The sequence below is a fragment of the Dipodomys spectabilis genome, unplaced genomic scaffold (genome assembly GCF_019054845.1).
Source record: "Dipodomys spectabilis isolate Male_0828 unplaced genomic scaffold, ASM1905484v1 ptg000030l, whole genome shotgun sequence".
Taxonomy (NCBI): domain Eukaryota; kingdom Metazoa; phylum Chordata; class Mammalia; order Rodentia; family Heteromyidae; genus Dipodomys; species Dipodomys spectabilis.
In genome coordinates this window covers 6,147,682-6,162,064 of record NW_024870707.1, presented here as the reverse complement: position 1 = coordinate 6,162,064, position 14,383 = coordinate 6,147,682, and the positions used below count along the sequence as shown (strand labels likewise).

Sequence of the window (14,383 nt, the reverse complement as noted above, 5' to 3'; positions counted from 1 at the left end):
TGCTTTTGGTGCATATCTTTTTAGCTTTCTGTTTTTAATATTAATCTCTTATCCAGCAAATAGCCCATCTCTACTCTGTGCCCTCGCCTCATTCTGCTCATTGTTTCCTTTGATGGATGGAAGTTTTTTTGTTTTTTTTAATTTGATGCATTCCTACGTTCAGTTCCTGTTCTTAGGTCCTGAATGAGTAAAATCCTATTAATAGAACACCTGCCTAGGCTTAGATCTCCAAGAGTTTTCCTATGACAAATTTTAATTCAATATTCGTCAAAGTGCCCTTCACAAAAAGAAAAAAACCGACCCTAACATTCAAGTGGAAGCACAAAAAGTGCTGAATAGCCTAAGTAACCTTAGAAAAAACGATCAATGTTTGTTCTCTCTCAATTCTAGATGTCCAATTATACTACAGAGCCATAGTTATAAAAGCAGCATGGTCCTGGCACAAAAACATATGACAAATGAAACAGAAGATCTAAACCTAAGGAATTCATGGGGAGGTGAGGTTGTTGGGAACATATTGTAAACATGTGGAAATTGAACAATGAAATCTTCCTCTGTATAACAAAACTGAAGAATTTTATAATTAAAAAAATTGAAGAATGAACATGCTCAGGACTTAAGTACTTCTAACTTCACCACACTAACCTCAGTTTCTTTCTTTATAAAAGTGAGATGAACAGGTCTTCTCACTGAATTATTGCTAACTGAATTTTCCAAGTTAGCAGGAGAGAGGAACTAGCTTATTCTAAAAGAAAGAAGGATCTTCACTTAACATCCCTGGCCATAAAGGAAATGGAAATGAAAACAACACTGAGATTCCATCTCACCCCAGTAAGAATGGCCACCATCAAGAATACAAAGAATGAGAAAACCATCTGGTTATAATGTGAAGATATAGTGGTAGATGAACAGATACAATAAGATATTCCATATATATTATGATTTCAGCTATTTATGTATGTATATGTGCATGCATTTCAGTATGCACACAGCAATGTATACAAAATTGAATATTAATTTAGCTATCAGAAATAAATTGCTTTTTCAATTCATGAGCAAAACTGAATATATTGTTTCCTGACTTTTTTGTCAATCTAATTTAAAACTCCATCTCTTTCGAATAAATATTATTATAATTAAAAAAAAATAGAAAAAATATATACTGGTATGGATATGGAGGAAAAGGAACCCTTTTGATGGGAATGTGAGCTGGTGTGCTCACTATGGAAATCAGTTTGGAGATTCCTTAAAACAAACATTGAAGACCTACCGTACGGTCCAGTGATACCCCTTTACGCATTTATCCAAATGTCAGATTAGGATGCAATAAAGTTACTTGTACAACCATGATCATTGCTATACTATTCACCATAAGCACCATATAGAAATATCCTAGATGCCCTATAGTAGACGAATGGATCAAGAAAATGTGGTACATATATACAACAGAGTTTTACTCATCTATGAAGAAGAATGGCATTTCACCATTTGCAAAAAAATAGATGGATCTGAAAAAAAAAAAAAAGATGTTAAGTGAAGTCACCCAGGCCCAGAGAGACAGAAGACGTGTGTTTCTTTGATGTGGAAGTTAGATCTAATTTACAAACATGTAAGTAAGCATATAGAGGGCCACAGGCATATGTACACAAATGTATTAAGTAAGTATGATATGTGCAGGGAAGAATTTCAAGTGTGTAACTCCTTTGACCACCTACAGCCTAACAAAATGGATATCAGGAAAGCTGGATAAGGTCAAGGGGAATGGGGGGGAGGAGTAGATAAATGAAGAAAAAAAAGAGGTGAGAATGCAGTCATCCTATTAAATATATAGGTGAAAATGGAGCTAGGAAAGTTGAGGGGAAGGGCTAGGTTGGAAGAGATGGGGGAGAATGAAGAAAGGGTTGACACTGAGGAAGAGGCATTGAGTTCACAAACTGCCATGTTGAACCGAAACCCTTCTGTACAGCTACTACTTAAAGATAATAAAATAATTAGCCGGCGCCAGTGGCTCATGCCTATCAACCTAGCTACTCGGGAGGCTGAGATCTGAGGTTCAAAGCCAACCCAGGCAGAAAAGTCCCTATGAGACTCTTAATCTCCAACAAACCACTCAAAAACCAAAAGTGGTGCTGTGGCTCAAGGGATAGAGTGCTAGCCTTGAACACAAAAAGGTTCAGGGACCTCAGTGCCCATGCGCGGAGTTCAAGCCCCACAGCCAACAAAAAAAGATAATACAATAATTAATAACAATAACAACAACAACAACAAAAGATCTTAACAGCATCAGTAGCTCCAAGCAAATACTTTCCTCTTTTGTCTATTCGTAAAAGAGTCAGTAGGGGACCATGCAAATCAGACCTCATTCCAATCAAGAGTCAGTAGGGGACCATGCAAATCAGACCTCATTCCAATCAAGAGTCAGTAGGGAACCATGCAAATCAGACCTCATTCCAATCAACAAACACTGCCGCTGAGACACTTGAGAACAGGAAGGGGAGGGAGCCGACAGGGCCAGTTCAACCTGATCCGCTTTGCAGTGTCCAGATGCTGGTTTCATACAGCTTTGGTTTGCACTGTGGGGACAAAGAGCAGGGCAGTGTTTGGGAGAGAAATTCAAAGGGCCCGTGGCAGCGTCCTGGCTTTGTAGAGCCGACTCCTGCAATAGGAGCTTGACTCGCTGCCATTGGAGCTGATCTCCAGACATCCTTCCTGCTCCGTGCAAAGTCCGGATTGCAAGCCTCAGCTCAGAGACCCGGGAGGACGTACACCACGACTCCTCATTCTCCTCATTCTCCGGTGGGTGCTGAACTGATCTCACTGGAAGGGAATCTCTTTTCCTAGACGTGGGATCCCAGGGACGTCCTTGGAGACTGGTGTGGCTGCAGCTTTTCAGGTGATGTCGTAAAGCAGCAGACGTGTGGGTCATAGACAGGACTGAGGGTCAAATGGATGACGCGAGAGACCCAGGCATTGAAATTGTTTTGTGTGTAGGATTCACGCTAAGTGAACAGATTTTGGCTGTTCTGACAAAAACAAGTAAGCAAACCCAAATATCCCCACGCAAACAAATACATGAAACCGGTATTGATTGGTTTCACTTTGGGAACTCACTTTTATGCTCATTTAAAATCATGTGGTATACTTGAAAGAAACATCCTAGCATTTTTTTTTTTTAAAGAATAAAAGATAGTCATTGAGCCAGGAGCTGGTATAATCCCAGCTACTCTGGAGGCTAAGATTTGAGGATTGCTGTTTAAAGCCAGCACGGGGCAGAAAAGTCTGAGACTTTTCTCTCCAATTAGCCACAAAAAGTCAGAAGTTGAGCTGTGGCTCAAGAGGTAGAGCGTTAGCCTTAAGTCCAAAGCACCCAGGCCCTGAGTTCAAGCCCCAGGACTGGCAAAGGACTCAACTCAGAATATTCACATTTAGTTATTTATCGTTAGGATGTGTGGGCACAGGGAAAAGAGCAAATATAATTTAAGAAATGTATGTCTGGGCCTGAACTAGTATATAAATGAGGAAGGATTGAGACTTTCTGGGAACAAGTGGGAAAATGGAGAAACGGCTATGTAGAGATGCTGTAAATATTATAATTAAATTTTCTGGTTACATCATATGGTATGCATTGTTTTATTTCTTTGCATGACTGGTGAGAAGATAGTTAAGCTCAAAGTCAGAGAAGACGTAACAGAAAACAGACCAGATTAATTGTTCATTTACATCATACAAGCTCATTTTATGATGTAACTTTTTAACCTGTAATTCCAGCTTCATCATATTTTTGTTTACCTATGTTCTCTTTTGAATTGTACTTAGACTGTATATGTTGCATTTTAGGTCCCATGTTTCCCATCTCTAGTGCTTTATCAAATGTCCATACGTACTATGTACTATGCCTATGTGTTTGACATGAATGTGTTAAAGGTTGCATTGCCCTACTAGTGGTTATATTTTACATGATCTCTTCTTATTTCTAGATACTAGAATTTTGTTATACAAGAAGAAAAGAGCAAGGGTCAGCAAAGTTAAGGCTGGTAGAGTGACTTATTTCTATAATCCTTGCTATTCAGGAGGTAGAGGACAGGAAGATCATAGTTCAAAGCCAACACAGGCAACAAGTTGGTGAGACCCTCATTTCAAACAACCACCCAGCATTGTGCTTCATCCTGTCAGCCCAACTATGACAAGATCCCAGCGCTTAGGATCTTAGTCTAGGCCGGCCCAGGCATGAGTGCAAAGCCCTATCCTCACCTAAAATAACTGAAAGCATTGTTTGCCTATTCCCTACTAATTTCTACAATATGTATCACAGATCCAAAAATGAGGCTGAGAGATGATGTTGGGTTGAAAAATGAAGCCAACCTTAGTGGCAGGACAAAAGCAGCAGCTTTCAATATGATTTAGCAATAATTTTAAGGAAGGGCCTTTATCTATGTTTAGAATATGTTCAAATGTCCTAACGTGAAGACATTGCAGAAAATGGGCATGGTGGTGCATACCTGTAATCTGAGTAACCCAAAATGCAGAAGTAAGAGGATTCCAAGTTGAGGCCAGACTGGACAAAGTCATTGATAATCTATCTTGAAAATGTAGCTCAAGTGATAGAGTGCTTATCTAGACAGTACAAGGTTGGGGTTACTCCTCAGTACCGAAAGAGCAAAAACAAGGCTCATCTAAACAATAAAGCATTTTAACCCAAGTGAGGAAAAGAAGAAGGAACAGGAGGAGGAGAGTAATCATAGTAGTGGAACAGTGCTTTCTATATAGCTAAAGTTTCACTGAGCATCTTTTTTTTTGGGGGGGGGGTCCGGTTGTAGGGCCTGAACTCTGGGCCTGGGCGCTGTCCCTCAGCTCTTCAGCTCAAGGCTAGCGCTCTACCACTTGAGCCACAGCGCCACTTCCAGCTTTTTTCTTTTTGCTTATGTGGTGCTGGGGAATCAAACCCAGGGCCTCATGCATGCAAGGCAAGCGCTCTACCACTGAGCCACCTTCCCAGCCCATCCTGAGCATCTTGTATGTAGGCCCTCCATGTATTGTTCATGAAAATTCTATGAAGTCAGTGCTATTATCCCATTTACCTTTTTTGATGTTTATTTTTTTTATATTGTGAAAATACTGTACAGAGGGGTTACAATTACATGGACAAGATAATGAGTACATTTCTTATCAAGCATTGTAGCCTCCTCCTTTGTTTCCCTTTCCCATCCCTTCCCATCCTCCCCCCCCTCCCCCCGCACCAAAGTTGTAAAGTTCGTTTCCAACATAACGACTTGTACATCTCATTGTTGCAATGAGTCCACCTGTATCCCTATTTAAAAGATTTGTTTTTCGCCTTCCCCTCCACAAATTATACCAACATCACCCATTTACCTTTGATGAAAACAAAGCACAGACAGGCTAAGCAGTGTTCCCAGGGTTACACAGCTTGTTCCTAAAGGAGCCAGGATAATCACCCACACCAACTAACATTCAGGAGACACATGTCTTTAAAGTAGACAGGTGAATCTGAAGTGAAAACTAACCGGCTGGAATTCCTTCAAGGGTAAACATGGGCTGTGAGAAATGTAGAAAGAGATCTTTGTGCTTTCTGCTCCCTCTGCCCCATCTTGTCTTTCTTCAGAGTCGATGAGGATGTCCAGGAAGACCCAGTAAAGAAGGACTTGGCCCATAATACAGCACTTGCCACTTTGGTCACTGAATTCGCTCCAGCTCTTCTCATTCCTGGATGTTCCTTGGTCATCTCTAGGCAAAGGCATTTTCTTCCACCATGTTGTTGTTGCAAGGTGCCCAGATGTTGCAGATGCTGGAGAAAGCTCTGGTGAAGAGCCTTCCCGAGTCCTTGAAGGTGACAAGAACAAAATGCTGAGGGAACCTCAGGGAAACTTGCTGTGAAAAAGATTCACATTGATGTCAAGAACCGTCCCATAGTTACTCCCCTTGAATTTGCAGAAATCTCTACTTAATATTTGGTATGAAGTCCTTGTCATTGATTAAAAAAAAAAACCACATAATGGATGCTGTTAGGCGCCAGTGGTTCACCCCCATAATCCTAGCTATGAGGAGGCTGAGATCTAGGGATCATGGTTCAAAGCCAGCCCAAGCAGGAAAGTCCATGAGACTCCTCTCTCCAATGAACTTCCAAAAAGTAGGAAGTGGTACAGTGATTCAAGTGGCAGGGTGTTAGCCTTGAGCACCAGAAGCCCAGGGACAGTGCCCAGGCCCAGCGTTCAAGCCCCAGGAAAGGAAAAAGAATGAGAAGGATGCGGAGTTATTTGATAAATATCCCACCAGTAATGAGGTGTAGAGGAATGATATAATCACCTGCTTTTTTTTTTTTTTTTGGTCTGGGTGATCACCAAAGAAATCCTTCCCTTGTTCTCTTTCAAGTCCTTAATAGCCTTGAACTTTGCCCAGAGATTTTCTTCAAAATCAATTGAGGGTACATATTATCATTTAATGTGTTTATTCCAATGGACCACTTGCCAGGTGAGAGGTTAACCATCATACTAGTGCCCTTGACTTTAGCTTGCTTTCTGTTTTTACTGCAATTGCCCAATTGCTCCAACCTTAATATGTATTGGGCTGCTGTGGGAAGCAGGCTGTTAGTATGTTTCTTAACCTCATTGCAATTGTTTGGAAATCTTTGGGTTGAGTACAATAAATAACACAAATGCTTATATCCTCAACTAGGCAAGAAACACTCTAAGTAGATTCAAATTCTTGCTCTTATTTTTCATCAACAATAAAAAAAAGGGCATGCCCATACTGGTGAAATCTAGGTATAACTCTCTGGGTGGTATGTGTATTTAAAAGAAAACCATTCCTGGATTTGTATTACTCTATACCACATATTCTATAAAATGGGGAAAATAACATATCTCGGGAATTTGATTTTTTTTAAAGTTAGTTGTATGCCTCTGGGTATGAATAGGAGAAAGCTTAGAAAGAAAAGGACTGGAAACAATATTAAATCCTACAATAAAGTAAGATTGATTTTATTGGAGTCTTTACTCCTTGCATTATGAGTCACATTTGATGGAGAAAGAGCCCATCAAATTCAGGTTGAAAAAGGAAAATAGTACATGGAGATTGCTGGATTTAGATAATCAAGATAGCTCTTTTCTATCACAAAATGCAGCAATTTCATAGAAACATTTCTTCTCATTGAACAGCACACTTTGACATTCCTTCTGCATAAACTTACCTTGTCCCTTTCCTTGTGGTCCGGCAGGTGTATGGTACTGTCTTCCACATAAACCATGGAGACCCATTCAAGCTAAAGGCCCTTGTAGACAAATGGCCTGATTTTAATACAGTGGTCATCCGCCCTCAGGAGCAGGTAAGTGCCAATTGTGGAACATGTATGTTTCTGTGTTCATGTGTGCTATGAGCCTACCACATGTCTGGTGAGATGGCAAAACTTGTGGACACAAACATGAATCACAATAGTGGCAAAAAGGTCCTGTCTCCCTACATCCTAGAGGAAAAGACAGATGAATGCCAACTTGATGTAGGAAGGAATGGATCTGTACAAGGTAGAAAACATTAGTCCAACGAAAAGAGGATTAAACAGTAGAAAGCTAGAGGTAGAGGTATCAGGATAATGTCCCAGGCTTTCTTGGTAGAGATTCCATCCAAGCTTTATCTCTCAGGTAAAGTTATTTTTGTGAGACCGGCAGGGGGATGTGTACCTTCAAATGGGAGATCCTGGAAAGAGCAAAAAGAACACAGGGCAGGGAGAGAGGCTGCAACAAAGGGCTGAGCTACAAGGCTGGAATTTCCAAACGCAACAAAGGAGAAAGACTTAAAATTGATGAAGCTATGTAGTTAATACAATTATTCACAGATAAAACGCCATGATCTTGTTTTTGAGGATTGATAACAAACTGGTACACATTAGTTGTACAAGAGCTAATTTCATTGTGACACGCATGTCTATGTCCAGATCAAACCCACCCCTCTACCTTCTCTCTCCTTTCTAAAATGATTTCAACAGGTTTCATTGTTCTGTTTTCACATATGCCAAGAAAGTATTTCAAACACATTCACCTTCCTTCACCCTTTCCATTGGCCCTTCCTCTTCACACTGCCTCCGAAGACAGCTGATTTACCATTCATTTAGCTTTAATTTTAGTGTGTGTTAATGGCATTAAAGGGCATTGGTACTCACTGAGATCTCACAGAAGCAGAGAGAATATGGTAGTTATCAGAGGTTGGAGCATTTGTAGAAGACTAGAATAATGTTAGGATACAAAATTACAGTTACAGCCCTGGTGGCTTGTGTCTGTAATCTTAGCTACTCAGGAGACTGAGATGTGAGGATCATAGTTCTAAGCCAACCAGGGTAAGAGTCTGTGAGACTCATCTCCAATTAACCACCAGAAAGCCGGAAATGGCACTGCTACTAGCCTTAAGCGAAAAACACAGGGACAGCGCCCTATCCCTGAGTTCAAGCCCCACAACCAACAAGGAAAAAAATTACAGTTAATTAAGAATCACAGGATTAAGACACACGCAGTATAGCGTGGTGACGCTAGTTAAGAGGTGTTTTGTTCTTGGAAAATATGGTGTGGATATAAAATATTCTCTTCAGAAAATTCATAACTGTGCAGAAAAGTATAAACTACTTAGAGCTAGACTTATATATTCCACAATGTACACAAACAGCTTTGAGTTGCATAATGACTTCTCAGTCAATGATGGGCCACATCCACTGGTCCCATCAGAACATATTACCTAGTGACATGGGATCCATTTGATTTTGTATAAACACAACATGTGATATTGTGTGATGTGGCAAATCACTTTACTCATTTCTCAAAACACATTCCCACTGTTAAAAAATGCAGCACTATATTTTAAAATGTGTAGATGATGAATACTTCCAATTTTGCCTATGGCTTGAAAAAAGTCAATTACAAACTTTAAAAAGGTATGAAATAAAAACGAGTAGAACATAAAAATACAAATATGGTATTATAACTAATATGAATTCAAGACACTGAAAAATCACCACACTGAAGAACAGATTAAGTAAATTCACATTCATAGTCAAACTTGTACTGAAATAAAATGATTGGATCTTTCATAAATGATCTTGACCAAGAAAATACACTGCTGTCTTGGGATTATATTTTTGTGCAGCATTTCACAATGATCTTCAAAAAGAATTACATTTCTATCTTAGTGATGGCACTATTTGTTTCTACTTCTTTTGTCAAAATAATTTTATCTGGAATTTAATACATTGAATGTATCCTTTGAATATTTTGTTTCCTTTCTTCCAAGAATAATTCACACAGTTTTCAAAGAAAGCTTTTCTAATTGGTTTTCATCTTTGGTTTTTATTATACATAGCTACAGATTTTAATTCAGTTATATGTATCAAATTTAATACCATCGTGAACATAGTTCATGTGTTCTTCAAGCATTTGAATTATAAACTTTTTTTACGTGCAACAGAAATTTTCCTTCCTCAGCTACTTTTCTTCACATTGAGGATGATTAACATATAGCTGTGACTTTGATTTGCAATGCTTATGTAATATATGCATAGTACATAATCTTGTTGGATGCTCAGATCTCTCAGCTCATGATTTATGACTCCAAAAGAATTCTACTCCACCAATGGAAGTCCCAGTATTTTTGTTACATGATGTACAATGTCCAACCATATAGCGATACAATCAAAAATTAAAAGGAAGGCGTTTTATACTCCCTTTCCAAATGATTGCAGGCGATGACAGATGACCATGATCACTACACCAATACTTACCAGATCTACTCCAAGCACCCTCAAAACTGTCAGGAATTCCTGGACTCTCCAGACGTCATCAATTGGAGACAGCACTTTCAGATTCAAAGTAAGGGGGAACAAGATGCATACTAGCTCACTTGATGTAGCCTGGTGGCCTCTCTGCGTTATTTCTTTCTGCTAAGCTCTGGATCCATAACTCGCAGTCCATGTTCAGTTTCAGCTTCATCTCTGTCTACAAAGTGTGTGTGTGTGTGTGTGTGTGCCTGTAGAATCTTCAAATACTGCACAGAATGGGTTTCATACAGAGGCACAAAAATTCCCATTGCCAAGAGTTTCTTTTTTCTTTTTTTGGTCGGTCGTGGGGCTTGAACTCTGGGCCTGGGCGCTGTCCCTGCCCTCTTCAGCTCAAGGCTAGTGCTCTACCTCTTGAGCCACAGCTCTACTTCCAGTTTTCGAATGGTTTATTGGAGATAAGAGTCTCATGGACTTTCCTGCCTGGACTGGCTTTGAACCATGATCCTCAGATCTCAGCCTCCTGAGTAGCTAGGATTACAGGCGTGAGCCCCCGGCACCTGGCCCCATTGCCAAGAGTTTATGGCCTGCTTTTCAACTATATCCAGAATCCATAGGATGATTGAGTGCTAGAAGAGTGATTCTCCACTGTCCTCCCATTCCGGAGTAAGAATGACAGCTCATTGTGTCCCAGATCACCTCCCAGATCATACTCATTGTCAAGATTACAAGCATGCTCTCTAAGACACCATCTCCATATACAACTTTATCGAGGTGACCTGTGTAAAAATCAAGGGTCATAATGTCATTAGCACAATGCCTAAAAAGCAAAGTCAAGTGACAAATTAAATGATGTGAGGAGGAAGAGTTTAGTGTCTGCTAATGGGAGGTTCCAGTTAGTAACTCTTGCATAGCACACATCATCATTAACTGTATCAATCCATTGGACTCCATAGGCAGTTTCTCGGCTGGTAACTCAGGATATACGCAGGCAGTTGATGGACTCAACCCTGATTGCTTTGTGGTGGCCTCAGTCACACATCTGAATGGTGGTCCAGACTGTCAGTCAAGGCTAGTTGTTGGCAGTGATGAAAACATGATGATGACCTGTGTCTCCAGCATGCTAGCTTAGGTCCATGTTTGTAATGCAGGTCTCAAGATTACCAAAGGGAAAAACGGGCAAAGTTCCAAGGGACAACACTTTTAAGGCTCTCCCTGCATTGTGATTACTCTTGGCACTGGTGAATGCAAGTCACACAGCCCAGGTCAGATGGAATGCAAAGATGTATCCAGGGAGTAGCTATATGGAATATGGCTACATTGTGACTCATTACTGCAACAATCTATCACACAGAGAATTGGGCTCGGTAGATACTCGCTACTATTTTTTTTTTTATAATACATCGTCTTTGATGTTCAAAATGACACGATTGTGTAGTCCAGAAAACTCAGTGCTAGCCTTTGAATGGCCACTAAAAACATGACTCTGAATGATGTTTTTTTGATGTAATTTTCTTGCTTGTTTTGGTTTTTGGTTAGTCATGGGGCTTGAACTCTGGGCCTGAGCACTGTCCCTGAGCTCTTCAGCTCAAGATGAGCAGTTTACCATTTGAGCCCTAGCACCACTTCTGGTTTTTTGATGGTTAATTGGAGATAAGAGTCTCACAGACTTTCCCGCCTGGGCTGGTATTGAACTGTGATCCTCAGATCTCTGCCTCACGAGTAGCTAGTATTATAGGCTTGAGCCACTGGTGCCCAGCTGGTGTGTGTGTGTGTGTGTGTGTGTGTGTGTGTGTGTGTGTGTGTGTTTAAATTTATGCATGACAGGAAAATTATATAAACCTCAACTATGTGACGATAAGGTTTTCTCACTTAAATCTAATGACACTTTCTCCTCCATTGAAAGCTCCTCCCTGGACTGTATTTAAACCCTTATGTGTCTCCTTATGAACTCATAATGCATTGCCTTATAAATCCATCTAGGTACGCAGTCCAGCCTGGATGAAGTGATACAAAACTTTGCAACCATTAAATCTTTCAAAGTCACCTATTCAAATAACCTTCTATATATGACGTCGGAGACAGTCAACAAACTGATTCCTTCTCTGATGGACACAAAGAATTTACCACCCACTGGTGGCAAGCCAAAGGCCATGTGAGTGTGATGAAATCCATTCAGTACTACTCACCCCTCCTCACTGAACTCCCACTACCGAATTTCAATCTGGCTTTTTAACAAGAATATAAAGCAATTGGAATTAATTATACATACATACATACACATACACAATACACACATAGAGAGAGAAAGAGAGAGAGAGAAAGACCATTCCTGGGGCTTGAACTCAGGGCCTTGGTTCTGTCCCTGCGTCTCTTTGTACTCAAGGCTAGTATGCTCTACCACTTGAGCCACAGTGCCACTTCTAGCTTTTCCTGCGTAGTTTAGTGGAGATACGAGTCTTGTGGACTTTCCTGCCCAGGAAGGCTCTGAACCATCAGATCTCAGCTTCCTGAGTAGTTAGGATTATAGGCATGAGCCACCGGTGCCCAGCTTAGAATAATCTTTTTAAAAAGTATAACTCAGAGCTAGAGCTCTGATAGTTCACACCTACACCCTTAGCTAGTCAGAAGGCTGAGATCTGAGGATTGCATTTTGAAGCCAGCCTGGGCATAAAAGTCTATAAAACTCTTAATTCCAGTTAACCAAGGCCAAAATAGCTCAAGTGGTGGAGCACCAGCCTTGAGAGGAAAAAGCCAGATGAGAGTGTGAGGTTTTGAGTTCAAGCTTCAGGACTGGCATTTATTTTTTAAAGGATAAAGTTCAGACCATGCTCCTGTCTACTTAAAAGCCTTTCCCACCTTCCTTCTCATCAGAAACAAACCACTCTGTCTTGACATCAGCCATATTTATTCCTGTTCACTTACTTCATCCACAGCTTTACGTTCCTTTATCATCATCTGCTCCTCCATACTCCAGGACTGAACATTTGCTGGGTACCCTATTCTTCTCATTCAAGCTAATAGAGGTAAGAAAAAATACACACCCTTCTGCTCCTATATTTTGCTTTCTTTCTTTCCATAGCAATCAAGACATGTTTAAACTCTCCTCCTTGGATGAGACTCATGCTGCCATGGTGGATAAATTTTGGTCTTATGGCGGCAATGAGAAGAGCCAGAAGTTCATCGCGCGATGTTTACGGAGCTTCCCGAGCTCCTGTGTCTTGGGACCTGAGGGAACCCCTGTATCCTGGACATTAATGGACCAGACTGGAGAGATACGAATGGGAGGCACTCTGACTGAGTATCGGGCCCAGGGTCTGGTCTCCTATGCTGTCTATTCACAGGTGCAGACTATGAACAAACTCGGCTTCCCGGGTTATTCTCACACAGACAGGAAAAACAAAGCTATGCAAAAAATGAGCGATGCTCTACACCATATCCTCATGCCCTGTCACTGGAACCAGTGGGTGTGTTCTCCTCTGTGATGCTGTCTTTAGACACAAGGCATTATGCCTGGGTGTGTCACTGGAGGAGTGAAATAAATGGAATCATTAGCAAAGGAGTGGATGCTGTTTGGGATGGGTTTAGCCGTGTAAATGGAACCTCGTGATCCCTGCTTTTAGACAGCTGCTGGATTTCCCTTAGCAGCAATGGTTAAGATGGTACCTAAACACTTGAATCTGGCCTAGATCCTGTCCTTCTAGGATCTCTACCACATTCCTTCATCTACTACAAAATGTGCCTAATTGCTTCCCTGGAGCACCTAGCCCAGGGGTAGGGAAACGTCTTCTAATTTTGCTAGGGATAAAGAGCTAATAGTATCTGGCCATTATGGCTTCTTTAGAGACCAGCAGGTGTTCTGTCCTCATTAAGTCTTTAAGAGGAGCCTCTGCTCGATCTTCTGCTTAGTCAGCATGCTAAATACATAAATTATTGGGGATATTAGATGAAACAGAATTTACATGACATAGCAAGGACAGTTAACTAGGAAAAAGAAAAGACAAACTGACTATACTAGTTCCTTCCTAGCTCCCACACCAGGGAAAAGGATCTTGTATGTTGCTTCGAAAGGCCGAATCTCCTAATCCCTTGAAGCTTCACAGCAGTCAAGTTTGGGGCTTGATCATACCAGCACATGCTGAGCAGTGTAGATTGGGAGAATTCAGGGTGGGCATGTGGAGAGTAGAAAATGAGAGCACCCAGACCCAGAGAGAAGGGTAGACAGTTCTGAGGGGCAGAGTACAGGGTAGACAGTTCTGAGGGGCAGAGTACAGGGTAGAAGGCCTCATGGACTCTGCCATATCGCTTCAGAAGGCTCAGGCTCTGTAAAGTTCAGATGCTTGTGTCGTGAAGCACTCCTCATCAACATGTCTGGATTGTTCTGGAATGAAGGAAGGTTGAGACCTGTGTTTAAAACGTGTCCCATTATGTTTGACCCAAAAGCTGCAATGAAGCTACGGAATTAGAGAGAAAATCCCACCTAATTCTCATCAACTCCCAAAATAGTGGCTGAGGTTTAGTTCCCTAGGCATTAAAGAACTGGAAATTTGGTGTGGAGCAGTATATACATACATACATACATATATATATATATATATGTATATATATATATAT

General features: G+C 40.9%; 1 protein-coding gene across 5 annotated transcripts; it reads left to right on the top strand.

Moving 5' to 3' along the window:
• Positions 1-2,520: 2,520 nt before the first annotated feature.
• LOC122104903 (glycine N-acyltransferase-like) lies at positions 2,521-13,328 on the top strand. Of its 5 annotated transcripts, none has more exons than XM_042675904.1 (6): positions 2,521-2,796; positions 5,747-5,845; positions 7,232-7,339; positions 9,737-9,863; positions 11,753-11,924; positions 12,852-13,328. In XM_042675904.1, exons 2-6 carry the CDS (start codon positions 5,768-5,770, stop codon positions 13,252-13,254), a joined length of 888 nt encoding a protein of 295 aa, XP_042531838.1. In that variant the 5' UTR covers positions 2,521-2,796; positions 5,747-5,767; the 3' UTR covers positions 13,255-13,328. The 5 variants fall into 5 exon arrangements, with proteins under 5 accessions (XP_042531838.1, XP_042531835.1, XP_042531837.1 ...); XM_042675901.1 differs by having other exon boundaries at positions 2,523-2,796; positions 5,621-5,845; XM_042675903.1 differs by lacking the exon at positions 2,521-2,796 and adding an exon at positions 2,803-2,893.
• The last annotated feature ends 1,055 nt before the right edge of the window (positions 13,329-14,383 follow it).

Coding starts and splice junctions, on each gene's coding strand:
- LOC122104903 (XM_042675904.1), top strand. CDS start 5,768: ATGTTGTTGTTGCAAGGTGCCCAGATGTTGCAGATGCTGGAGAAAGCT. Junction 5,846..7,231: donor GCCTTCCCGAGTCCTTGAAG/GTGACAAGAACA, acceptor GTGGTCCGGCAG/GTGTATGGTACTGTCTTCCA. Junction 7,340..9,736: donor TCATCCGCCCTCAGGAGCAG/GTAAGTGCCAAT, acceptor AAATGATTGCAG/GCGATGACAGATGACCATGA.